Source organism: Aulonocara sp. 'chitande type north' Nkhata Bay, linkage group LG19 (genome assembly GCF_057382095.1).
Source record: "Aulonocara sp. 'chitande type north' Nkhata Bay isolate Kocher_YH1m ecotype deep benthic linkage group LG19, A_spYH_male_GT1.1, whole genome shotgun sequence".
Classification (NCBI taxonomy): Eukaryota; Metazoa; Chordata; class Actinopteri; order Cichliformes; family Cichlidae; genus Aulonocara; species Aulonocara sp. 'chitande type north' Nkhata Bay.
Window position 1 is genome coordinate 10012026 of NC_141362.1, and position 26045 is coordinate 10038070.

The following is a 26045-nucleotide window of genomic DNA, read 5'->3' on the forward strand; positions in this document are numbered from 1 at the left end:
AATGGTTTTTCTAAGTTGAACGGTTTTGAAGGAGATAGTCCAAAAAATGTACGGAATGTGAAAAAATAATAATAAAGAATAGAAGAACAATACTGTGAATGCTTTTCAAGCATTCACACTAAATAGCCACAAAACTTAAAGAGGTTACACACACACAATACGGTAATATTATGTTGAAGCACAGTACGTATCACTCCGCGAGGCTCCTGCCTACGATAGCCGTAATGCTCCGACAATCCATCAAGTGGTGCGGCTTCGTAGCTTAGCAAAGTCGTACTAAAGCATTTGACAGATTTTCGAGCGCCGTGTACATAAAATCGTTTCGAGGTCAGTAAACACAACCAGAGTTCATACATAAGGCACACGGGATTATAAGGGGCACTGTCGACTTTCAGAAAAATCAAAGGATTGATTTTAAGTTTGCCGTATTTTCCAAACAACACGGTAATAACGACGGCCCGCTAGCATGCTCTACCAAAAATAGTGCTTTGTTGTGTATCTGACGGACGAAAGCTAAACCAGTTCCACACCACTGAAGTTGCAGCACTTTTACAAACCAGGTGCACTCTATTTAGTCATTAGCACTCATCAGGCAATGTCTATGGGCAACTGACTGCACTCAGACCAAAGGGGGCTGAATAATTACGCACACCCCACTTTGCAGTTATTTATTAGTAAAAAATGTTTGGAATCATGTATGATTTTCATTCCACTTCTCACGTGTACACCACGTTGTGTTGGTCGTTCACGTGGAATTCCGATGAAATTGATTCATGTTTGTGGCTGTAATGTGACAAAATGTGGGAAAGTTCAAGGGGGCCGAATACTTTTGCAAGCCACTGTATGTAATTAATTGCTGTCCTACCATGGAAGCACAGCATGAGTAGAGGTCTCTTTTTTTCCTCTTGTACTTTCCCATTGTAGTGTACATTTCGGTAACGCTACCGCTCTCCGACTTGTATTCCCATGTAATGTCTGTGTTGTGTGTGTAAGGTCGGGGGGGGGGGGGGGGGGTCCCCATTTCACTGCAGGGCAACCTGCATGTGACGAATAAAGCTTTGATTGATTGATTGAATTGCCAGCAGTATTGGTCATTATTTACTGTATTTGGCAGACAGAGAGTTACAGACTCTCTCCCAGACCTCAGACTCATAATACAAGTCAGAGCTTTATAGAAGAAGAAAAAAGAAGAAAAAATAAAGTTGTGTTTTTAAAATTAGAGTTCAAGTTATTTTTACTTCCAATAGTGTTAACATGCTACAGGTCATGAACAAGATTTTTTTTTTAAAATTTTCATTGTAAGTGGGCTAAAGCAGTTAATTAAAAGTAGTGTAACATAAATATAAATGCTGTATTTTGATTATTTTTAAACCATGTAACTTGAATGGATTTGATGCTGGCGTGACCACAGTGCACATGTCTGCTGTTGCTCACAGTGGTCCAAGGGACGCTCAGGGAGTTTGTGTGCTCGCTCAGACACGTGAAACATTAGAGGAAACATTGCTTGTGTTTGACACCAAACCTCAGTTAATTATTTCACCATTGTTGAAGAAAACTGTCTGAGGCGGGATGGATCCATGCTTTCAAACTCTGACCTTACCATCTGAATGTCGCAGCAGAAATTGAGACTTGGGCATCTTTCTTTGCCTTTAGACAACAATTCTGATGGCAAAAGAGCCAAACGGGACAGGCCAAAAAAAAAAAAAAAGAAAAAAAAAAAAGAAATTGAGACTCATCAGACCAGAAAAGGTTTTTCCATCTTCTGAGCCAGCGTTGTAGTTTCTGTCAAACTGCAGAAGGACCAAAGAGCTTCAACACCAAAGCAGAAGAACTGATTTATGACAACCAACCAGATGAGGAAAATGACCATCAGACAGCAGGACAAGGCTCATCTTAGATATCCTTTAAAGACACCTTATAATAAAGATATATGGTATATGGTAAATGGTAAATGGCCAGAACTAAATCATCCATACGTTTGGAAACATGTTATTTTGGACTGGAAAATAAAAGCTTCTTGATTTAATTTGAAGCTTTATTTGAAATTTTACTTTTCTATTCGCACATTACTTTTGGTCTAAATACTATCACTTTAATTTATATCACCCGATATTTTATTTCATTTTATTCTGACAGTCCAAGTGAGTAATGTTAAAAATACATGAGAGTCTTTTCAAATTCATATGTCTCCTGGGTCATTATTTTAATTTGCTGTGGGGCGATATTCACAGGTGGGCAGACCTGAGCAGGAGAGGTCCTGGAGCCTAGAATAGGAGCTATGTCCACAGGAAGGACAGATGAGAGTTACTGACAGAATCGCTGAATAATCAACTAATCAAAGAAGGATTGGCAGATCAGTCGACCACCAAAATAATCTTTAGTTGCAGTCTCACTATAATTAGAATTAGTAGATGCAATCAATAAGTAGAATTCATAAAACAGAATCTGTAAATATAGCATGTAAAATACAAAATGTGAAATAGAATCGGTAAAATCAGTAAGACGTTTTGACTCTAATATTTTCCAGCACTGACTGCTGACAGTTCAACAGCTTAATAAGAGATCTTTTTTAAGCCATACAGCAGGAGCTGTGAAGAACAGACAAACTGTGGAGACGATTTTCTTTCAGTGGAAACAGTTTGAATGATTTTCCAAAACTGGCTTTACTCTAAAAACACACATTTGTACGCGTGTGTACAAATATGAAAAGTATTAACAGAAAAATATATAAATGAAATGAAATGGGGGGTGGGGCTGTGTTATCGGTGCATGTGTGAGTTCAGGGTGGTTGTGGCCTTTGTGAAGAAAATGTTCTTGAGTCTGTGGGTCTTTGTGCTGATGCACCTGCAGCGCTTCCCTGAGGGAAGCAGGCTGAACAGGTTAAAACCAGGGTGGGAGCTGTCCTTGATGATGTTTGTTGCTCTGCTGAGGCAGCAGGAGGAATAAATGTCCATCAGGGAGGGGAGAGGGCAGCCAATGATGTTCTGTGCTGACTTGACTACACTCTGAAGCCTCACTCTGTCTGCCTTAGTGCAGCTGCTGTCATACAGTATGTTAGCAGGCTCTCAATGGACGAGTGGTAGAAGGTCAGCAGCAGGTTGGAGTTCAGCTTGTACCTCCTGAGGACCCTCAGGAATCGTCTGACATTGTGCTCCATTACAGTGAGTTGAGTGGTGCAGGAACCAGGTGAGGATGAGGATGGGAGCAGGGCTGAAGCAGATGAGTGCTGCTGTTTTGGTGTTTCAAAGCAGGTGAAGAAGCCGTTTATTTCCTCTGCCAGCTGCACACTCAGGTTTTCTGCTTTCACAGTGTAGCCGCTGTGGTGTATTGTCTTGTATGCCCTGCCACACCTCCCGTGTGTTGTTGCTGGACAGCTGGGACTCGATGTTTATTTTGTGGTCTGTCTCGGCTTTTTAAATTCCCCTTTTCAGGTCAGCTCGAGCAGCCCTGTACAGAGCTCTGTCGCCTGACCTGAAGGTGGCGTCATGGACTTTGAGGAGTGATCGGACCTCGCTGGTCATCCAGGGTTTTGGGTTTGTGATATATATGTATTAATGTAATAATAAATAATGTTACCAAATGATAATACAAACTTTACTTCAGTTTCTATTTCTACTCTAATAAATGTACTCAACTTGAATCAGTCTTTGAACATGAGCAGAGAAAAAGAAGGAAAATAAAAATATGTTTCTATTTCCTGTTGCCGCCATTGTGGAGGGAGACTTTGCCTCTAAACAGCAAATGTGTACAGTCAGGGGTTAAAGTGGATTCAGCAGGTGGGGAACTTAAAATCAGCTGTTTTGTCTCAGTGTGGGGAAAATAATCAAACTCACAATCATTTCTATTCCAGCAGATTGTCTTAGTGTGCAGGCTGTGATCAGCTGACCTGCTGCTCTTTCTGGATGTACATACCTGGATTTAGCCAGATGTGAGCAGATGTTTCATCAGTTGGCCATCCTCTACACTGACAGTCTGCTGTTCATGCTGTCTTTGTATTAGACAGCCACTGTGCACCAGTCACACACTGTTCTTTACTTTAAACCATCACAGTACAAATTAACCTGTTTATCCTGCAGAGGATTTTCATGCAGCCTTTAAATAACTGTCTGCCTCAGTTTGATTAGCAGCAGGTTTCACAATGTGAAAAACATAATGTCACATGTATGGATTTAAAAACACGATGATTTACATGTCAGCTGGACCTTTAGCTGCAACACACTGCGAGACAAACTGCACACAAACAGTTTGTGTGTTTGCTGATGTTTATTGAGCTCATAGAAACACTGCATTTCAAATTACCTGACACTTAAAAACGTTACTCCCTTTATGCTCGCTCCTCTTCTGTAGAGCTAGCGAGATGCTGAAGTACCGGCACCTGCACTCACCTGCCCAGGTTATCTCTGAGTATAAACTATAGATGAACCTAAAATAATGAGTCTCTTTTCTGAAAATGTAAGAAGAACAAAGTACAAATATTTGTTTAAAAATGTAGGGAGTTAAAGTAAAAAGGGTTAGAAAAATAAATAGGCTGCTCAAGTAAAGTACAGATGCCTGAAAATTTTACAGGCATCTGTAATCAGAGCATCAGTAATGAGTGCTTACAGAGGAAACAAGTTTGGACTTTCTGGTAAATTAAATGATTATGTTGTTCATAATCGTAAAAATGCAAAGGTCAAAGCCCACATCAGTGGAAGCAAGAATGAGCTGAAAACACTAAACTGAAATTATTTGACTTAATGAACTAAAACATGCTCCTGCCCTGCCCTTTCGTACCTGTTAACATCTCAGCGCCACTGTGAGCTTCTCGTTCACCCCGACAGGCCTGATAAACAAATAAAGAAAACTGTACGTGGCGGAAGCAGCGCCCCCTGCGGCCCGCCGCCGCCCTGCAGGCTCCGGGCAGCTGGGGGATTTCCTGGGCGGAAGCAGCGGAGGGGGTTTCCAGCGTTCAGCCCGTCCTGCTGCTGGATCTCTGAACTGATCCCAGCATCGTCTGCTCACACAAACCACTCAGCCGGAGAACCTGAACCCGAAACCGGACCATGAGGAGTCCGTCCCAGGCCCGGAGGCTCCGACACAGCGGCAGGTTGACGGTTTGAATCCCGCAGAGAGTCCGCGGAGGAACCGCCGAGAAGGAGGTCCCGGGGAGTCCTGAGGAGCTGTGGCCTGCGGAGGAGATTCATGTGAGTCCGAGAGAGCAGAAACAGAATAAAGACACACAGTAGAGACATACCAGAGATGCGGTATTGACAGGAGACTCGGCGTGAGCAGCGGGAACATGTTAGCTGTGTTAGCGGGCTGGAGGAGATGCTACAGCTAGCTGTGTTTACATTAAAATCCCCGTTACCGATCACACCGAGCTAACAGGCTAACGTCGGCTAGCGTCGGCTTTCCGTCTGTTTACACCCGCGCCCACCGGATCAGTAACAAAATCAATAATTCGATCGGTAACTTGATTGATGCCCTGATCAGAGCAGCAGAGCTAAAAACAGTCAGACCTGAAGAATCGAGCACAGACAGGACGAGCCCAGTCTGTTGCTTCTATTGTTCTTATTGATCCGCGGATCAGTTCCTGGTATCGATTATGGCTTGTGTGTCGATAACATGTGATGGGAAGGTTAACAGGACAGGTGTGTGTGAGGTCACGTGAACTTGGAGTTACTGTTTACTATTTGTAAACACCAAAGTACTGTCAGAGTAAGCAGGATAGTAAGGCAGTAAAAGTACTAAGAGTACTCCTCAGACCACCTCCGATGTGGAGTTTCCAGGTGGTTTCTCATTTGAGGACACGCAGGTTATCAGGTTAGTTTCACCTTTAGCTCACCTGTGAGAGAGCAGCTGATCGTCAGCTGACAGAACAAACCATTATTCAGATGAAAACACCTGGACATGCAGGTGACGCTGATGGTCTGAGAAGATTGGGACACTGAGAGAATAAAACCCTGTGATGTTTAACATCTGAATCAAAGGTCTCACCTGTAACCTGACACTGAGCATACCCCGGGGCGGAGCGTGTTTTGTTAGGTGACCCAGGGTGAGCCTGCAGGAGCTCTCAGGTTGACCTCTGATCGTCACCCATAAGTGTCTTAACGGCGGCCTGACGGGATCCCGCTGAGGAAACACCTGGACGAGACAGATGTTAACACCATGTCATCATCATTATTTGGGCATCAGAAAAATCCAGAAAACACCCAGAGGGTCTGACTACATTACCCAGAACGCTCCAGTACAGGTCAGACAGACATGAGAAAAAGCTGCTCAGCAGGGCAGGTGCTGTGCAGCACTATACGTGTCAAAATTTAAGATCATGGGTGTTAGTGATGGTGTGTTTAGCTGAGCAGACGATGATAAGAATCCTCCCTTCACCCCAAGATGGCCGCCCCTCCCTGAGCCGCTTTCCGCTGAAAGTTTCGTCCTGTTAAAAGCTCGTTTTTCTTTCCCTCTGTCGCTAAGTGCTTGCTCACAAAGGGCCATTAAAGCACCTGACATGGCTGCTGTTGTGTTTTTGCTGCTATCTAAATAAATGGTACTGATAGTGGCGATGATGATGATGCTGGTTGTGGTGATAATGATGATGGTGGTGAGCACTGGGTAACTGGGACATGTGTGAAGGTCCTGTTAATGCTGAAGCACATCTGCAGGTTCAGAAACATCTGCTGTCATCCAGATGTTTCTGTTTCAGGGATGATGAATAAACCCAAGTGAGTCCACACCTGCCCCTCCACAGGCACCCCCTGCTGGGCGCAGACTGCTATCATCAGGTTACTGATCCTCCATCAGCTGCTCTGAGGAAAACCCCTGTGATGAAGTGAATTCTTCCAGTTTCTCTTTCTGAGAAGTGCTCAGTCACGACTGCAGTCACCTGCTTCATGTCGCAGCACCCGTTAACCACAGGCATGACATCACACACGTAGGTGTGATGTCACACATCTGGCAGATCCAGATTGCACATCAGTGACGAGCTTTCACTCTAACTCAAGCCTTAGAATGCCACTGACTCATTTGGGGCTTTTATTTTGAAAGGGATGGGTTTGTGTCTGTGTGTGTGTGTGTGTGTGTTGACGATGCAGTGAATGGAAAAGTCCCCAGCATCCCTGACAGGAAGTGTGTGTTTCTGTTTCTGTGTGTGTGTGTGTGTGTGTGTGTGTGTGTGTGTGTGTGTGTGTGTGTGTGGAGGTTAAAGGTCACAGCTGTGTGTGAGGTCATGAAAGCTCTCACTTCAGGTTTTCATGTGTCAGCTGACCCGATGCTTCTGAAATTACCCAGAATTCCTGTGTGAAGTGTGTGGATCCTCTTTCTGGATTTATTCAAATGTTCAAATCTTTCATTTTTTACCAGATTTCACTGTTTGTGTTTTGAAAATGCGTCGGCTCTTTGAATGTTCGTGAGTTGATAACATAACATAAGCTAGGTAAATACTTCTGATCAAAACCCCGCCAGCGCCACCGCCTCACTGAGGAGGCACATCTCATGTCACCTGACGAACTACCGTCTAGGTAGCTCGTCAGGTGTGTGAGGCTGCAGTGGGCGGGTTTCCCGTCAGAGCCGAACAGCAGGAAATGATGGTAAACCACGCGTGCACACCGAGGTTACTGTAACAAATGTCGGAAAGTCTGGTTGTTCCTCATCGTGCGTCCGATCCGTGACCGGGATTCTCGGTCTGCGTGTTTGGCCGTCTGTGCTGTCGGGGCAGCGGTCAAACGTCCAGATGAACAGAGGTGACTGTTGTTGTGATTTGGCACTGTATAAATAAAATAGAATAGAATACTGCAGTACTGTGATACAGCAATAGTGTAATACTGTGGTACTGAAGTACTTTTTTGCAGTGAGTATCAGAACACTGAGGTCATTTCCATTGTGGCTGTTTTTGAAACATCACATGTTTAAGGAAAAACCCCAAACTGCACGTCAGTCAGCTCAGAGCAGCTGACTGGAGTTAAAGCCGGTTATCCAACCGTCAACTTCATGAACTTAGAAAACAGAGTAACAGGTTCATTTTCTGAAATCCTCTTTATGTTTTTAACTGAGAGAGAAATGCATTCATTCCTCAGTTTAATGGTTCAGTATCTGAACCTTTTTCCTTTATTTAACATTTGGACTCACGTCCAGGGCTGCTCAAACATCATGGCGGACGTCTGCTGTGAGGGTTAAAGGTCAGTGTAATATTTAAATGTCTGATCACACTGTACACGAGGAGTTCCAACATGACCAAAATGTGATTCTTCAATCGCAAACGTCCACCTGGTCATCAGGTGACCCATCGAGGGTTCAGGTAGCATCGGCCCTTTTAAAGGATCCACGAAAACACGAAAGGAAAAACTGTGAATGCCGACCGGTCAGAGACGGGGTTCCCGTGACATTCAGCCAGAAGCTACAGGATTCACCCGAGGGTCCACCTGAAGGACCTACCTAAGTCTGAGATGTTCGGAGGAAGACCAACTGATCTTTGGACACTCACTCTGACATATCTGTGAAGGTTCTCAGGTACCAGGTCATGCTAATCTGAGGAGCTTGGAAAGAAAAGCGACTGGGCTTCATGACATCACGAGTGTCCGAGCTGAGGTCGCCGTTTCTCTCGTCATCAATGACCTGCCGCACCGCACCGCAGTACATGGTTAAACCTGACCTGTGACATCACAAAGACTGATGTGGAAGTTCTGAGACCTTCTGGAAAGATCTCAGGCTGGATCGTGAAATCATGTATGAAGGTTTTCAGATTGTTTACTGGTTTTACTGGTCTGAACCAGTGGAGCTGAAACTCCCATGTTTGAGCTCACTGCCTGTTCTCCTTCACCTGTTCTCACCTGTTTTCGCTGCACTTTCTAATTAAATTAACATGTGACCTGTCAACTTTCCTATTTATAGGCCACGCCCCTTCGCCCCTTGCTGGACTCCACTGAGCACGTGCAGACTGGACTCAGTTGTTGGGTTCTAATGTTTCTTTTAATGTTTCCTCAGGTCATGTCCGCGGGGAGGAGTGCTGACGGCAGGGAGGTGCAGATTCCCCTCCAGCAGGTGGCACCCTCCCTTATTTCGCCCCTCTCGGCAGCCCCGCCCTCTCACCGCCCAGCCAATCTGTGGCCTTCCAGTGAGCCCACCGCTCAGCAAGGTAACGAGTTTCAAAAAAAAATCTTTGTTAGGTAGGATTCACACACGGTGGCTGATCTGATTGGCTAAGGTTATTTAAGACCCAGTCAGGCCTTTGAAGCCAGGAGGGTGTGAATCCTCTTTGAGGACAGGTTCGGTAAGGTGTGTCTCTGACCTCAGGTGTGTGTTCAGGTGTGCCCGCAGGCTTCCTGCCTCTTCATGGCGGCTTCAGAGATCACTTTGTAGAAACTCCAGAAGCTAAATACTGCTGCGAGGCGTGCAGGCTGGTCCTGTGTCAGCCCCGCCAGACCGAGTGTGGACACCGTTTCTGTAACAGCTGCATCTGCGACATCCTCAGGTGAGACAGGCCACTCCCACTCAGGGGAAACACTGCGTCGATTTGAGTTCCTGCTCGACCCTGCAGGTGTCAGCGTTTAACTTTTGTGTCCTCTCTCCTGCAGTCGTCCAAACCCGGTGTGTCCGGCTGACATGGAGCCACTGTTCAGAGACAAGGTGGGCAGGAAGTGACATCACAGCAGAGATCACGTTGTTGACTGATCAGTAGGACTGTCAACGTTAACATTTGTTAATCTGTGTTTATGAATAAAGTTTTAACATGATGAAGCCATCTGGAGCGCAGAATGGACCAACTTTGTACAAACTGCCCCAAATACGCTGAGAGAGGCATTTCCGATGGGTTCATTTGGTTAAAATTTTAATCGCGTTAATCCTGGCGACGGATAACGCATGTTAATGTTGACAGCCCCACTGGTCTGTGATTGATTCCCGATCAGTTACTGAGCAATCTGTGATCACTCGTCGGGCTGTGTGATTGATCAGGCTGTGCTTTGTGTTTCAGATCTTCAAAGACGTTTGCTGCCACCGGGAGATCATGTCGCTAAAGGTTTACTGCCGCAGCGAGGCGAACGGCTGTCAGGAGCAGATGAGTCTGCAGCAGATACCTGTGAGCACACGTACCTGAAAATCCCGCTTTCTGATTGGCTGCTCTGCATACAGCAGAAATTCATTTACCTGCCTCACCTGTGTGTCTGCAGGACCACCTGAACGTGTGTCCGTTCTTCGAGGTTCCCTGCCCGCTGGGAAAGTGTAAGGAGAGGATGATGAGGAAGGAGATTCCCGACCACCTGAGCTGGAAATGCAAACACAGAGAAACCACCTGCGAGTTCTGCAGCACGAAGATGCCCCTGACAGACCTGCAGGTGAGTCGCGGGCAGCGTTTGGCTTCTTTTTCTTGCTTTTTGGTGATTTTTGTGAAAAATTAAGTTTTTAAAAACGTTTTTCAGAAACACAAAGATACGGTTTGTCCGGCGTTCCCCGTGATGTGTCCAAACCACTGCTCTTTCGCCTCCCTGCCCCGGAGCGAGGTGCTGACCCAGTTTTTCCCGGATCACTCGCACCCTTCAGCTTTCAGCTTTTCCGATCGCAGTGATCGATCGATCTATTGATTTATTGATGTTGTGCTGTTTCAGCTCTCGGGTCACCAGCATGACTGTCCCAAAGCTCAGGTCAGCTGTCAGTTCCACCGCTACGGCTGCACGTTCAAGGTAGTTTCATCATCATTCTCACTAAACGTGTGGCAGACCTGTGGCTCATGTACCACAGTACTGCAGTTATACACCTGTATTAATACTTCATAATGCATGTACTGCAATATTGCGTGTGCTGTGTTTCAGGGTTTGAACCAGGACATGAGGCAGCACGAGTCCACCTTCGCAGCCGAACACCTGAAGATGATGGCAAACAGGAACCTGTCGTTAGAGAACAAGGTAACCACGGTGGCACGTAAAACACTTCACATCTTCCTCAGAAAGTGCGGCGCGCGCTCACCTGAGCGCTCTCTGCTTCCAGGTGGAAGATGTGAAAGGTGAGCTGATGGAGCGGTACAAGGTGCTTCCTGCGCTCAGCAGCCGACTGTCGGAGCTGGAGAACCAGAACGAGGAGCTGAGGGAGAAGAACCGGCAGATGGAGCAGAAACTCGCCACCATGCAGGTACCGCCATTTCGCTGGTGGTTTTTTCTTGACAGCGTGGGCTCCTCCCACCGTCCACAGACACGCTCATCACGTTAATCTGTGCTCTCTCCACAGAAACTAATGAGCTCTCACTCAGAGAAGTTGCTGGAGGTGGAACTGGAGCTGCATTCTCTCCGTCTGCTCAGAGATGAGGTGGAGAGCCTGCGAGGAACGCTGGAGAGCGTACGGACGAGGCTCGCCGCTCTGGAGCAAGGTGGACGCGGCGGATCCGGATCCACGACACACACACTGGGTTAGAACGGCCTCTCTGTACCGCCGTTGGGGTCTGGGGACGGGCTGTAGTCTCAGACACCAGAGGTTTAGGGCACGCTACGGCTGTTTGTCGATTGATAATCAATAACTCCCGGTGCACGTCTTCTTCTCTGCAGCATCCCTGGAGACTCAGCTGAATCGCCATGACGACATGCTGAGCGTCCACGAGATCCGATTGGCTGACATGGACCTGCGTTTCCAGGTGCTGGAGACGGCGAGCTACAACGGGACTCTAATCTGGAAGATCCGCGACTACAAAAGGCGGAAACAGGACGCGGTGGCAGCGAAGACGCTGTCGCTGTACTCGCAGCCGTTTTACACCGGATACTTCGGTTACAAGATGTGTGCTCGAGTTTACCTGAACGGAGACGGCATGGGCAAGGGGACGCACCTGTCGCTGTTCTTTGTGGTGATGAGGGGCGAGTACGATGCCCTGCTGCCCTGGCCCTTCAAACAAAAGGTACACCTCACTTCCTGTGTGATTAACCGCAGAAGCGTGAACAGCGTGTTCTGATGCGGTCTGTGTCTGTCAGGTGACCCTGATGTTGATGGACCAGGGTCCCTCCAGGAAGCACCTGGGCGACGCCTTCAAACCGGACCCGAACAGCAGCAGTTTCCGCCGTCCGGTGGCCGAGATGAACATCGCGTCCGGCTGCCCGCTGTTCGTGTCGCAGACTGTCCTGGAGACGGGGACCTACATTAAAGATGACACCATCTTCATCAAGGTGAGGGGCGTGTCCTGCGGGTTACAGACCCCACCTATGTATTGATAAATTCAGCGATGAGTGAATTAACCTGTGGTGATTGGTTTGACCGGCAGGTTACCGTGGATACCTCTGACCTTCCTGACCTGTGACCGTGTGACCGGTGCGCACCTGGCAGAGCAAAGGATTATGGGAAGGATCAGAGATGGGAAGATGGAGAAGAAGAGACAGGAAGCAGCCAGTCAAAGTGAACTTTATTGACTGGTGGACTACAAAACTGTGTGTGTGTGTGTGTGTGTGTGTGTGTGTGTGCGTGTGTGCGCGTGTGTGTGTGTGTGCGCGCGGGGGTGGGGGGGTGAATGACTCAGTGTCACCGTGGTGACAGAACTCAGAGCCAACATGGCCGCCACTATGAGGACGTTGTTGCTGCTCGTTACTGATGCTGTGCATCGAGCTTTACTTCCTTTTATTACCCGTTTACAGAGGCATGCTAGGAAATCCACTACAGCCACAGAGGAGTCCGAAAACCTGATCAGACCGGATGAAACTACATAAAGAGCAGACTCCTGTAGAGCCCGGCGGTGCGGACTGGCTGCTCTGTGGCCTTGGTGGGTTTCCGAGCGTCGACAGAATTCGTGCGAGTCGTTCGGTTCATTTGCACACTTTAAAGTTTTGAATGTTTGTGTGAAAATAAAACTGACAGAAAACAAACTTGTTTTATTGTGAAGTTTTTCTGCGGAGACTTCCTGTTTTATCGTCACTGATGAGGTCATCAATAAAGGAACTCTCTGCCTGTGAAATAATAGCGTAGCCACATGATGTCACTTGGCGGTTTTGCTGCGTGTTGCTGCTGTCACTGATGTCTCGGGGTCCACAGTGGCGATTCGATCTTCGACACAGGTGTGGGTCACCAATGTGTGTGAAGACAAACCGAGGCAAAAAGAGGCTCCAGCATCTGTTTCAAGAAACTTTAATATCCTGAGGTAGAAGAAACTTGGTGTGAACAGTCTGTGTGCAAGTGACCTGAGTGATGAGGGTCACTCACACCATGGCTCAGATTGGTTGGTGGGCAGGGTGCAATGTGTGTCGGGGGGGATAACAGTCTGATAACAGTCTTCCCCCAGGGGAAGAAGCTGTTTGTCTGGAGGTGTGCGACCTGACTGAATTGAATTCAGAGGGTCCAACGGGCGGTGGGCAGTTCACTGGTTTACCTGAGACAGGAGGATCTGGCGATGCCATCCAGGGGTGTCAGATGGCAGTCAGTGCTTTTTTGGGTGGTGTTAATGACCCTCTCTGCTGCCTTCCTGTTCTTAGTCGTGGCCCCTGAGCACCAAACACCAGGCAGGAGAGCACGCTCTCCACTGAGGAGCAGCAGCAGGTCCTGGTCCAGGTCTTCATCTGGCTCTTGATGAAGGCGTTCCCACTTTCTCCCTCTTGCATGTGACAAATGAAGGCTTTCTTGAGGTTCTTCTTCCTCAGGACACCGAGGACGTGCTGCCACTGCTGGGCCTCCTTTACCACGGCGATGGTGTTGTAGGTTGGAGGTGAGATCAGGGGAGATGTGGGTGTCCAGAAACCTGAAGGTGGAAACAGATTCTACCCGTCCTCCGTTTATAATGAGGGGGGAAGTGGACCTGTCTGTGCCTCCTGAGGTCCATTATAAGTTCTTTGGTTTTGTTCAGCTTCAGGTTATTCTCTGGATCCCAGGATCAGGGAATCTGAAGGTGGTCCAGTTTGGTGTTGAGCATCTTCCTCTTCTCCAGATAGCTCAGCACTGTGTGAAGGGTGATGGCATCCTCCGTAGGGTCGAGGGAGGGGGTGGACAGTCTGTGATGTGTGAGACACTACCCACTCGAAGCACAAGATGAGTACTACAACTCCAACACACGGATAAATACAGATTGTAGGAGGATGACGAGATTATCCATTTAAATGTCTTCACTGGAAGTGATGCACAAAAACATTAAAAGGCCAGATAAACTGATTTTTTTAGAGGAGGAAAGGAGGACGGCAGGTGGCGCTGCTCACAGGAAACGGCGGCGGCTCGTTGATTTTTTTATTTATTTATTTTTTGAACCATAGAAGAAGAAGAGAGCGTTATCCGCAGAAAAAGAAGCGGCTAAGAGTTTGTGCTTCAGCTCCAGACTTCAGGCTCAAACCGAACCTGAAAGACTCGAAGGACCCCAGAACACCGGCCCGGACCCAGCGGGGCTGCGAGGCCCGACCCGGTAAGTGAAGCTCGGTTCTAGCTGTAGAACCGTAGAGCCCCGGGGAGCCAACAGGCTAACAGATAGCATTAAGGTTACCAGAAAACAGGCTCTTATTTTGAAAGGGCGACAAGAGATTGAGTTACTTTAGAAATGATTTCACGAAAAAAATAAAATAAAAATAAACACAAAAAGCGGCACGGTGTGTGATCTGTGTGTAAAAAAACAACAACAAAAAAAACCCCGTGTGTGTGTGTTTAAATATATAAGTAAAACAACAAAGTAAAAACAAAATACGAATAAATATGTTTAAAAGCTTACAGGAAGGAACAGGCTCTACCTGTCAGACAGGTGTAGCTGTCAGTGAGGCGTTTGTGTGACGCGCTGGCAGCTGATTGGTCTGTAATGCTGTGTGTGTGTGTGTGTGTGTGTGTGTGTGTGTGTGTGTGTGTGCAAACTAAAATAATGTGGAAAAACTTTATCATGAGCTGAGATGATGAAGCTGACGACTGCTGAGATTCTCAGGAAAGTGTTCTCATGCGGAGTTTCCATCTGAGTATCCTTTGTAATATTACTATTCAGAGTAATCTGAATATCCTGAGTATGCTGAGCAGTGCGAGTCAATTTACTTGAAAAAAAGTAACTAAATACTAGTTGCTGATTAATTCACCAGAAATAATCCAGTTAATTTACTGATTACTTATTTTCAAAAGTAATTAGTTACTTCATTACTTAGTTACTTTTTAAAACTTGATACACAACCTGAATACGTAATAACGTCATAGATCTTTCAGCCCAGTTCTATTTTTTCTGTATAATCCATCATATAAAATGTAATCAAATGAAAAAGTGTCTTTTTAAAATTGTTTTAATCGATTTAAACTTTTAACTTTATGCTTCAAGCACAAATTAAATTATTTCAACTGTCTTTGACGGGAAGAAATGTTTAACATTTAAAGCTATGTTCTGCATATTCCAGCGTATAAAATAAAATCACGTTTTGTGTTTGCACTCTTTCAAATAGATGCAAGTAAAACACAGCAGAAAATGAATAAAATCAAAGACTCAGCAGTTCTTAAATCTACTGTCAGCTGTTGAGCAGGAGTGGGGCGGGTGGAGGTTTGCCCACAGCGGTCATGTCAGTGGGAGGATCCAGGGGTTTCTCTGCGAATGTCACATTCCCGTGGCAGAGTGCTCGCTGCTCGCTCAGATTTGAAGTTTCATTTGTCGCTGTAGTTTTCTTCCCACGCAGAGTGAACAGCAGACGCTCATAGGGCTGCTCGATTATGGTAAAAATGATAATCAAGATTATTTTCACTGAAATTGAGATCACGATTATATGACGATATTTATTTAACCCTTTAAGACCTACCATAGAACCAAGTGCGCCAGAGCTTATATTATTGTTTTACATGTTGTAGTGCCATTTGTGGGAGCATTTCAAGTTGCTATACATCAATACAACTGTTATAGCCCATATTTTAATAATATGTATGTATTAAGTCCATAGTAACTACATTAATTGCAAACAAGTGCAATAAACTACAAAAAAATTGAAAATCGTTTTTGTTTTGTTTTTTACATATATTTCTTCTTGGAGAAATTTAAGAGGTTTATCCCTCAAAACTTTAAATACTTTTTAAAAAGTTGCAAAAAATAGTTTACAACAACAGGAAATTTATTTTGAGTGTCTTCATAGTTTTATTTTGGAGATACACCAATTTTTATATACTGCAGGAAAAACAAAAAAACAATCTTATGATGCAAATTTGCAAAGAAAACAGCATGTGCATCAAAATAAACTATTTCCAGCAGTGCAATTCGAGTTCTAAGCATCCCAGAAACTATTCAGAAAAGTCAAACATGGCTTATAAAAACACAAGTATAGGCTTTTGAAGCCTACAAGTAAAAAACTACATTTTCCGCGAAAATGACGTCACTTCCGGTTTTGGGCAGGAAACGCGATAGTTCGCGCTGACGTCTTTTTCACTGTGGGAAGTGTCACGAACAGCTGATCGGATCGGCAAAACGTGTGTCTGGAATATTGTTTTTGTTCCCGCAAGTGCTTTTTATGCAATTTTTGCAAAGCTATATGTGGAAGCAAACCGTGACCGAGGGCAAGCTGATGGCATAAGATGTAAGTACAACTCCTCTGGTTTCATATGCAAAAAAAATTATTGCGCTAGCTTACAGGTTCAGGTTCTACAGGGATTTAAAAATAGTTACACAAAACGGAGTGTGCTGCTCTGACCGGCTTTAAAGGGTTAACAATAACAATGTATTGAATAATGACTTTAAAAAATAATCTAAAACAGTGTGCAAATACTGATAACAGTGCAAATGTTTGCAATATAAGAAATAAATGAAAAATGTAAACATCTATGTTTAGTGAACTTTGCAGTGTTGCTCTGTGGTGCAGCTACTACACCATAGCAAAGTTTATAAACGCGAACCCATAATGTTTCCACACCACTGAAGTTTTTTTCTTTTTACCTCGCTTTTCAACCAACGGCAGTCACTCTCCTCTCCAAATAACTTCTGCTTAGCTTTCCAAGCTTCCCTCGGGTCCTCTTAATTGTTGTGATGCGTGTTCGAAATGCAGAGAGGTGCGCTCGATTTACCACACGGAGCAGCGCGAGAGTAAAGCACGAGGCAGGGAGGGGCTAATAATCGGCTCAGTCATTTTTAATGAACGTTGAAAGCCCAGATCGTAATCGTGATTAAAATTCGATTAATTGAGCAGCCCTAGACGCTCGTCTTTCTGTCACTTTTTACAGAATCCAACTCAAAGTAATGTGATTACTTCCACGCTTTAAACGCTGCATGGTTGTACTCTCTCCATCACGACATGTGATCCATTGTTGATCTGCACACGTCTGTTACCACGGACGCCGCACGCTCATACGTCACTCATGAGACACTCACAAACAAAATCACGGTTTAGTAACGCAGTAACACTGCGTGCTTATGGGAAAGTAACAGTAATCTAATTACTTTTTTGCAATAGCAATCCTTTAGTTTACTGGTTACTTTAAAAAAATATAATCGAATTACAGTAATGCCTTAATTGTAACTAGAGATGGACCGATCCGATATTACGTATCGGTATCGGTCCGATACTGACCTAAATTACTGGATCGGATATCGGAGAAAAATAAAAAATGTAATCCGATCCATTAAATATCACGAAAGCACCTCACAAAACTTGCAACACGCCGTAACTCGCCTCAGAACGTCGGAGCAGTATGCATCACGTGATAGAGCAGCTGTGGCATGCCGGACCTGTCGGTGGTCTGGATAGCATTTGGAGCTTTGCTAGCAACCTGGCATTTCATCTCCGACAAAGTTATCCCCGAGAGAAGTAAAGCAAGTGTGTAAGTCCATCTCTGAATGTTTGTAAAGCATTCCCACGTTAAGCTTAACGAGCGACTGCCTCTCGCTCTCCGGCTGCTACTTCAATCGTGAAACTGCTAATGATCAGCTGATCGGCTTTTCTGTCGTGAGTCTCTCTTGTTTGTTTTTGGTCCACTTTGCGCCAGAAAGAGCAAACCAGCGGCTGAACAACAGCAGCACGTTTAAGCTTGATAAGCTGTTGTTAGAATGTATTTAATATTACTTTCTACACCAGGATCTTTTTCTACGTAGCTGACGGCTGGTAACTGTGCAGGGGCGGATCTAGCAAAGTTTAGCCAGGGGGGCCGATAGGGCATGAACAGGGAAAAGGGGGCACAAAGACATACTTTTCTTTCTTATTCTCATTTAAAATGTCGAGCTTTTAATAAATAATTATCTGACACCCAAAGTTTTAATTTGATGTAAAATGAATAGAAGTCAATTACTGTATATAGTGACTATTAAGTCTAATATATATACCCTAGTAAGCTATAGTACATTTTCCTTTGGGAAGGTACCATCTGTGCAGTCTGCAATTTTGTTGAAGAAAGATGTTGAATCTATTTAATATTTCTTGAAAAATAATTGATTTCTGTGCATTTTTTTTCACACTGCATCAAATTAAGGTTGATTACGTTGATTAAGCATCATGAGGTGGAGCGTGAGGGGTGGTTCCCTATTTTTTATTTATCTATTTTTGTTGTTGCTGGGAGTTGGAACCCTATTAGTTAGGTTGCTTAATATTTACGCTAAGTACTCTTTAAAATACCAGAATAGGGAGGATGGTGTAGGTCTAAGTTTATTAGATTGATCAGTATTGCTGAACTATGAAATATTTTTTTTGTATACAGGTATAACAGAATAGCTTTAGTGTAGTTGTTGTTTTAAACTTGAGTATGAACTTGCAGACTTGCAAAATGCAGCAAGATATTTTAAAAAACAGTTTTGTTGATTAAAAAACACTATATCGGATTCATATCGGTATCGGCAGATATCCAAATTTATGATATCGGTATCGGTATCGGACATAAAAAAGTGGTATCGTGCCATCTCTAATTGTAACGTGTTACTGCCCATTTCTGATCCTGGGTGACCTGAGTAATCTGAGTATCTTCAGTAACTTCAGTAAACTGAGTAATAACCTGAGTAACCTCAGTAAACTGAGTAATAACCTGAGTAACCTCAGTAATCTGAGTAATAACCTGAGTAACCTCAGTAATCTGAGTAACCTCAGTAATCTGAGTAATAACCTGAGTAACCTCAGTAATCTGAGTAACCTCAGTAATCTGAGTAATAACCTGAGTAACCCCAGTACTCTGAGACTTGGCACTGATGTATCACTGAAATGATACAAAAGACTGGCGTGACTGTGCAGCTGTAAGCGGCGTCGTTCATGAAAATTGAGATGCAGCACGATTGGCTGAAATGATACCAAAGCGTGGAGGACAGTGGCGTGCACAAACGCGCTGCCTGCTGAACCTGTGATTGGTTTCTGTGAGGACGTGTTTGCTCTCTGAAGGCCCAGCTGCATGCAGGTCAGTAACTGTGTCTCTCTTGGTGTTCTCAGATGAAATGTTTGTGATGAAGAGTTTCTGTGGACCTGCAACCCTGCAGCTCCGACTGTTTTCCACTAGAACTTTACCCACTCTCACACTTTTCACCAAGGTAACGCCCACACCTGTTCGATACATTAACATCATAGTCTCAGGAGCTTGGAAAGAAAAGCGTCTGGACTTCTGGGTTTGTTCAAAATCACGACCCTTTCAGCTTGTTCGTGGCCAAAAGTGGCCACCAACAGATTAAGTCTGTAATTTTTATTATTTTTATGTTTTTTTTTTTCCAATTTTTTTCTGCATAAAGCTTTTAACTAACTTCAGTTCTTTTCATAAATATAAAATAATTATTACTTTTTAACCCTTTAAACACCAGTTTATTTGCCCACTGCACTAGCTGGAAGACAACCTCAAATCTCACAATTTTATATAATTGCATTGCTACTGAAATTTCTTGTATTATTAATAGTAGAGTCTGGGGCATGTAATTGATTCACATCAACACTGATTATAATGCATTGTTATTTTTGTGCAGGGAGAGCAAAAACATAAAAACTCCCTCTCAAACTGTTCGTGGCCAAAAATGGCCACGCCTTGTTTACATTTACAAAATGCTACAAAATTCATATATATTAAGAAAAAATTCCACTTTTTTTGACTTGAATTTTTTAGATTAGCATCAGTGCTGTTCATGATAATCTAAATTTTATTCAAATTCAGAATTTTAACCCTTTAAATACCAGTTAAATCACATAATTGTAATGAATTAAATAGGAATAAAATCCCCATTTTTTTCTAAATAATACATGCAAACTGATTTATTTTCTAACCATGGTGGAGGTTAGATGCGTAGCAATAATTAAACGTATCAATGAGTTTTATGCATCTTTGTTTTTTTTGTGCAGTGACAGAAAAACAACAAAACTCCCTCTCAGCTTGTTCGTGGCCAAAAATGTCCACCCCCTGTTTATGTTTACAAAATGCTATAAAATTCATATATATTAAAACATTTTTCTACTTTCATTGACTTGATTTTTTTAAAACCAAAATATAATTCAAATTCAGATATTATACCCTTTAAATACCAGTCAGATTATGTATTATTACTACGCTTTGGGGGGAAAATAGCAATAAAGTTCACATTTTTCTGCAGGATCCGTGTCCTCTGTGTGATGAAGCCAAAGAGCAGCTGCAGCCGTTCAGACACCGGGTGAGAAGCTTGTTATAAAACTGTTGTTAATAAAGTTTAAAGTTAATTGAACTGACGTTACTGATTGATCAGTGATGACTGAGAGGCTGATATATGATGTGTTATTGATAGACTGGGATGTGATTGATTGCCATGTTCACAATAGTATTGATAAGAAAGTCTGTATGTTTTCCACGTATTTTACCTGTGTGTGCGTGTGTGTGTGTGTGTGTGTGTGTGCGTGCGTGGGTGCGTGTGTGTGTGTGTGTGTCAGCTGGTCCTGCAGCAGGTGGACATCAGCCTCCCAGAGAACCGGCTGTGGTGGGACAGGTACAGGTGGGACATACCTGTGTTCCACCTGAATGGTCAGTTTGTGATGAAGCACCGTGTGGACACTGCCCTGCTGGACAAACTGCTGCAAGATGCCGAAGGCCAATAACTCACAAATAAGCAATAAACACAAGTGATTAAGAAATATGTGGCTTCACTGTGTCATCTTTACACAGCCAATCAGAGCAGGCCTCACTGTGACATCACTGTGAAACAGATCCTGTTTTTCTCGAGTCACCCGATCCCGTGACCTTATCAATATTTAACCTTCACATAACTGTCAGCCAATCACAGCTCAGCTCCTCCTCGATGTGTTACCTGGTTACAACGGAGACCTCAGGCATGCTCTCAGGCAGGTGAAGTTGTGGCGATGGCGTCGCATAGAGCGGCAGATGTTCAGTTTGCTCTGCAGAGGGCAAAGAGGAAGATCAATGAGCTGCAGCTCCAACTCAAGTAAGAACTGTCTGATCGGTGATCAATAATCTGTCAGACAGGCTGAACTGATCGATCAGTAATTGATAAGTGATAATCTAGTGATTAGGTCCAGAGTTGAACGCCTAACTGTAAAAGTTGAATTCAAGTTAAACCTGTATTGGATCAATAATTCCAGGGACTGGCGGTGCCGCCTTGAGGTTTGGATCATGAAGGAGCCATCTCATTGGCTGTTGGAGCTGCTGACAGGGAGAGAGGGGCTAGCTGTGCTCTGTGTATTGATAAGGGAAACGATTCACGTGGAGAGAATATTGATTACCACGGGAATCCACCGCAGGAATGACCAGTCAGGTTCTTTTACCTGATGGAGGTCACCTCGTTACCTCTGACATTGTTACCGTTAATCAGACTTTACTTCCTGTTTAAAGGTCAGAAAGCACGAGTCACTCTGAGCTGCTCTAAGAAATGAACCAATAACCAGTGTTGGGAAGGTTACTTTTAAAATGTATTCCATTACAGAATACAGAATACATGCCTCAAAATGTATTCAATAACGTATTCCGTTACGTTACTCAATGACAGTAACGTATTCTGAATACTTTGGATTACTTAATATATTATCATGCTTTTTACAACAACGTGAATGTACTATTGCTGTGTGATTTATTACTATTACTGAAGGTCCGCGACTCCGAGCTGTAGTAAAGGGACCTCTGACTAATACGGCGGGGTCCCTGTCGGCTCGTAGCCGAAAAATAGCTTTACTTTGTTGTGTGGGTCAAGTTTGCTTGCGAGAGACAGAGAGAGGCGTTGAAAGACTGCTCCAACGGAACTTATTGTTTTCGGAGGAAAACACGAACACGGTGTACAGTCGAGTCTTAATAGCTTACTTACAACTGGGCTCGTCAGGCACTCTTCTTGGCTGAAGTGGTTATTATTATATTTACATGCTTCCAGCTCCCGTTTTTCCTCGATGACAACTCGTACCTTTCCACTCCCGTTTTTCTCCCTCCTCGCGCTCACAGACCCATAACGTGTATGGCAGTCCATTCTCCCTGCAACACGGACTACACTGCCCATGATGCTACATTCTTTAGAGCTATGCTTGTAGCATTCTGCCTGTTAGCTTAGCACAACAACAAGGACAACAACAACGAAAAGGCGCTCTCTCACCCAGGAAACACACAGTCGCAGAGAGAGAGAGAGCGTCGCCCTGTAACCATGGCAACCGTAACGCTGCCGCCTGGAACAACAGCACGTAGCTGTCAAACAAAACCCAAACAGTCCTGACCCGCGACAAAATGAAACAGGAAAGTACCGCAGTGTAATCCATTTATTTCAACAAAGTAACTGTATTCTGAATACCACCTTTTAAAACGGTAACTGTAACGGAATACAGTTACTCATATTTTGTATTTTAAATACGTAACGGCGGTACATGTATTCCGTTACTCCCCAACACTGCCAATAACATCAATAAATCAGTAGAAAATCCATCAAACCTGTAAATCAGTTTTTATTGCTTCTGCAGGTCACAATATAAATGTTTGAGTTGGTGGACAGTCACCTGGCTTCAGGTGTGTTGGGCAGGTTTTTTTCTCCAGTGCTGAGGTGTGCTGTTCAAATGTGTCTCTATTGAAACAAAAACTAAAGGAAAAAGGGTTCCCTGTCACTCTGGTTCCCTGAGTGATGCTCCCTGTGGCTCTCTGTTTGGCTGCATTTAGCTCCATCCCCCAACCTCAGGCAACTATGACAGCGGTGATTGATAGTGTGTATTTGTGTTTCCAGGGAAACCAGATCACAAAGTCCAGAAGAGACCAGTCAGCCCACAACGACACCCAGCAAAGAGCTCCAGGACTCTCTGGTGGACATGTACACAGGTAATACTACTGTACATACTACAGATACTACACAGGTAATATCACCTATAATAAAAGATGAGTACTAACGTAATTCAATTACTTTACTCGTTACCTGAAAAAACTAAGGGATTACTATTGCAAAAAAGTAATTAGATTACTGTTACTTTCCCATGAGCACGCAGTGTTACTGCGTTACTAAACCGTGATTTTGTTTGTCAGTGTCTCGTGAGTGACGTACGAGCGTGCGGCGTCCGTGGTAACAGACGTGTGCAGATCAACAATGGATAACATGGAGTGATGGAGAAAGTACGACCATGCAGCGTTTAAAGCGTGGAAGTAATCACATTACTTTGAGTTGGATTCTGTAAAAAGTGACAGAAACATGAGCGTCCGCTGTTCACTCTGCGTGGGAAGAAAACTTCTACAGCGACAAATGAAACTTCAAATCTGAGCGAGCAGCGAGCACGCTGCCACGGGAACGTGACATTCACAGAGAAACCCCCGGATCGTCCATAATACTACTGATACTATATATGTACACAGGTAATGCTACTGTAAATACTAGAGATACTACACAGGTCATACTACTTGTAATACCACAGATATTATATGTGAACACAGGTAATATTACTGTAAATCCTACTACTAAGCAGGGTAACCAGTGGTTCAGAGTGTGGCTGGCGGGTCATTGGCGGCCCTCTGCTGCGTGCTGTGTGGTCCCTACCTACCTCTGTGATCAGTTCAGTGAGGCGTGCTCGTTGATCAGACCACGCCCCATCGCTTAGACAGGAAGTTGACGTCCTGTCTGCAACATCTCCTGAGCTTCGTGTTTCACATGCTGATGATTTTGAGTTTTGAATCAATGAGTTTGATGCAAATTTGCTGGTCCCATAAAATAAATCGGCCGAATTCTAGTGAAGCTCAACCCGTCTGAAACACCCGTCTGTCTTTTTAAAAGTGAAATAAAACCAGAAAATGTGCCGAAAAATGACACAAAGATCAATAAATCTGATGATCAATAAGCCTGATGGAAGCAGCCCAAGGTCCCGAGGTGATGTCAGCAAATGTCCACCAGGGGGAGCTGTTCTCCTTCACATCAGAGCCCTGCTGCCGCTCACAGGGACAGAGTCCTGTTCAAAATCAGCTGTCCTCCGAGCTCTGAGAGCGTCCTCCTCGTGGTTGCTGAGCACGCTCAGTAATCTGCTGTGTAAATGTGTCTCGAGGACATGTTATATTTGGACTTTGTGTTTGCGGTGAGACATCGGCTGAGAGGCTCGTGTTAACACAGAGGATGAAACCTGCTGGAGATCAGTGACAGCTGTGATCGCTGGTTACCAAGGCAACACTCATTTCATCTCCATGACTGACAGGAAGTGTTTGACGTGATCGCTTCTCACGTTTCAGCGGGCAGGTCGCTTCAGCAAAAAGAGGCATGTTTAGAGCGAGCGAGTGGGTGACATCACCATGGCAAAATCCAGACTTTCTTTACAGTCTGTGAGCGGCACACCGGGGTCGCTGGCCCTCCATCGGTTATTGATTGATTGATTTATTTATTTAAACCCAAATCGTCTTTGGGATTATCCTCATGCTTTAAAGCGCTGAGAGAGTGTGCTTGAATTATTGAAGGAGAAGAAAAAGAAAAGCTGCAGTTAGTTTTGTTTTTTTTACATCAACACCCCCACCCCCCGCCACCCCCACCCGTGGTGATAATCCGTCGTCTGTCGGCGTCCTCGCTCAGATCAAACTCTGCGTGTGAAACAGTTGTGCAGGAAACAAACACAGTATTCAGTCGCCCGGTGCCTCCATATGCGTCTCTGTTTACTTCTTCTTCTGTGGTGCCAGGAGCCTCACTCACACAGTGACGATGATGATGATGAACAGTCGGCGCTGCTGATTAATGAAAATGAGAAAAGATGTTGCTGAATCTTAGTGTTACTGTCGATCCCCGGACTCTCTGTCCTGGTCGTTGTGTCCTTGGGCAAGACACTTCACCTGCCGCCTACTGGTGTTGGCCAGATGGGCCGATGGCGCGATATGGCAGCCTCGCTTCTGCCCCAGGGCAGCTGTGGCTACAACCGTAGCTGCCTCCACCTGTGTGTGAATGTGAGAGTGAATGAATAGTGGAACTGTAAAGCGCTTTGGGTGCCTTGAAAAGCGGTATTAAATGCAATCCATTATTATTATTATCATTATTATTATTATTATTATTATTATTATTAATAATAATGTTATTGGTGTAACGATTGATGGTGAGGATGATGATGAAGCTGTATCATCAGGCAGGTTTTCTGCTTCTGAACGCGGTTCAGAAGCAGATGGGTTGAAGTCGAAATGTGGACTACATGTATGAATTTCTTTAATAGAGAATAAAAATGCTGTGATGATAAAGTCTGCGGCCGGTGCCTGTCGAGGCCAATAATGGATTTGGGAGCTGCGGGCAGATTTTAGGTTTTCACCAGTAACGTGAAGTTTGGTTGGTTTTTGTATTTTTCCGTCTTCTGATTGGGCAGATTTTAGAGGTATTGTGAAAACAAAGGGTCAGATTAACTTAAACCTTAGAGGTTTGGATTAAAATGAAGGAAGACTTCATTACCCAAGTGGGATTGTATTTTCTGTGATTTAGTAGAGAAAAGTGATGAAGGTCAGCTGCAGAAGAGGAGGAGGAGGCAGCCAGTAGGGAGCGGCAGTGAGCTGAACACAAGGGCGTGAGGGCAGCTTCTTCTTTTCCTTTTATTAAAACAGAGTCCAAACTGCTTCTTCATCCTCTCATCTGAACTTGCACACTGATGGACACCTCCTCTTCACCTCTGATCTTCATCACATTAGATTTCAGCTCCTTCAGCCTCTCACTGATCAATAATCTGACGCAAGCTGCTCACAGAGTTCTCTCGTGTTTAAGAGCTCCAGATGTTTAAAACAGCTGTGGAGGTGAAGCAGAAGCACAGAGGGAGCATCTGGTTCAAGTCAGGACATGTTTGAGTTCA

At 44.5% G+C, this 26045-nt stretch overlaps 3 protein-coding genes and 1 long non-coding RNA gene across 8 annotated transcripts in view; 3 read left to right on the forward strand and 1 right to left on the reverse strand.

Moving 5' to 3' along the window:
* Positions 1–3808: 3808 nt before the first annotated feature.
* LOC147306504 (uncharacterized) lies at positions 3809–24334 on the reverse strand. 4 transcript variants are annotated; one of them, XR_015126501.1, is made up of 5 exons: positions 22094–22382; positions 21086–21173; positions 5977–6123; positions 4774–5166; positions 3809–4444 (listed from the first exon to the last, which is right to left on the reverse strand). It is a non-coding gene; the product is annotated as an uncharacterized LOC147306504 (long non-coding RNA). The 4 variants fall into 4 exon arrangements; XR_015126502.1 differs by lacking the exon at positions 22094–22382 and adding an exon at positions 23790–24334 and having other exon boundaries at positions 3809–5166; XR_015126500.1 differs by lacking the exon at positions 22094–22382 and adding an exon at positions 22767–23019 and having other exon boundaries at positions 3809–5166.
* Positions 4883–12806, forward strand: traf3 (TNF receptor-associated factor 3). The gene is made up of 14 exons (XM_086275766.1): positions 4883–5183; positions 8959–9109; positions 9280–9445; positions 9549–9600; positions 9947–10051; positions 10143–10307; positions 10392–10472; positions 10578–10652; positions 10782–10874; positions 10957–11097; positions 11194–11371; positions 11508–11851; positions 11925–12116; positions 12212–12806. The coding sequence occupies exons 2-14, from the start codon at positions 8962–8964 to the stop codon at positions 12245–12247; spliced, it is 1776 nt and encodes a 591-aa protein (XP_086131892.1). The 5' UTR covers positions 4883–5183; positions 8959–8961; the 3' UTR covers positions 12248–12806.
* Positions 14190–20876, forward strand: lg19h5orf63 (linkage group 19 C5orf63 homolog). Its single transcript, XM_086275769.1, has 4 exons — positions 14190–14323; positions 19263–19360; positions 20402–20458; positions 20712–20876. Exons 2-4 carry the CDS (start codon positions 19268–19270, stop codon positions 20874–20876), a joined length of 315 nt encoding a protein of 104 aa, XP_086131895.1. The 5' UTR covers positions 14190–14323; positions 19263–19267.
* The window catches only part of mipol1 (mirror-image polydactyly 1), a 49986-nt gene continuing 38222 nt past the window's right edge, over positions 14282–26045 (forward strand). Inside the window, exons 1-2 of one of the 2 annotated variants that reach the window (XM_086275768.1) lie at positions 14282–14323; positions 22988–23079. In XM_086275768.1, the coding sequence (XP_086131894.1) occupies positions 23070–23079 (10 nt within the window). In that variant the 5' untranslated portion in view covers positions 14282–14323; positions 22988–23069. Of the gene's footprint in view, positions 14324–20838; positions 20901–22987; positions 23080–26045 lie in introns of those variants that run through there. The other variant, XM_086275767.1, reaches the window with a different exon arrangement.

Excerpts from the sequence above, each read along its gene's own strand:
- traf3 (XM_086275766.1), top strand. The coding sequence starts at position 8,962 with ATGTCCGCGGGGAGGAGTGCTGACGGCAGGGAGGTGCAGATTCCCCTC. Across the intron at positions 9,446-9,548 it reads TGCATCTGCGACATCCTCAG|TCGTCCAAACCCGGTGTGTC; the intron begins GTGAGACAGGCC and ends TCTCTCCTGCAG. Across the intron at positions 11,852-11,924 it reads CCTGGCCCTTCAAACAAAAG|GTGACCCTGATGTTGATGGA; the intron begins GTACACCTCACT and ends TGTGTCTGTCAG.
- lg19h5orf63 (XM_086275769.1), top strand. The coding sequence starts at position 19,268 with ATGTTTGTGATGAAGAGTTTCTGTGGACCTGCAACCCTGCAGCTCCGA. Across the intron at positions 19,361-20,401 it reads CTCTCACACTTTTCACCAAG|GATCCGTGTCCTCTGTGTGA; the intron begins GTAACGCCCACA and ends ATTTTTCTGCAG. Across the intron at positions 20,459-20,711 it reads TGCAGCCGTTCAGACACCGG|CTGGTCCTGCAGCAGGTGGA; the intron begins GTGAGAAGCTTG and ends TGTGTGTGTCAG.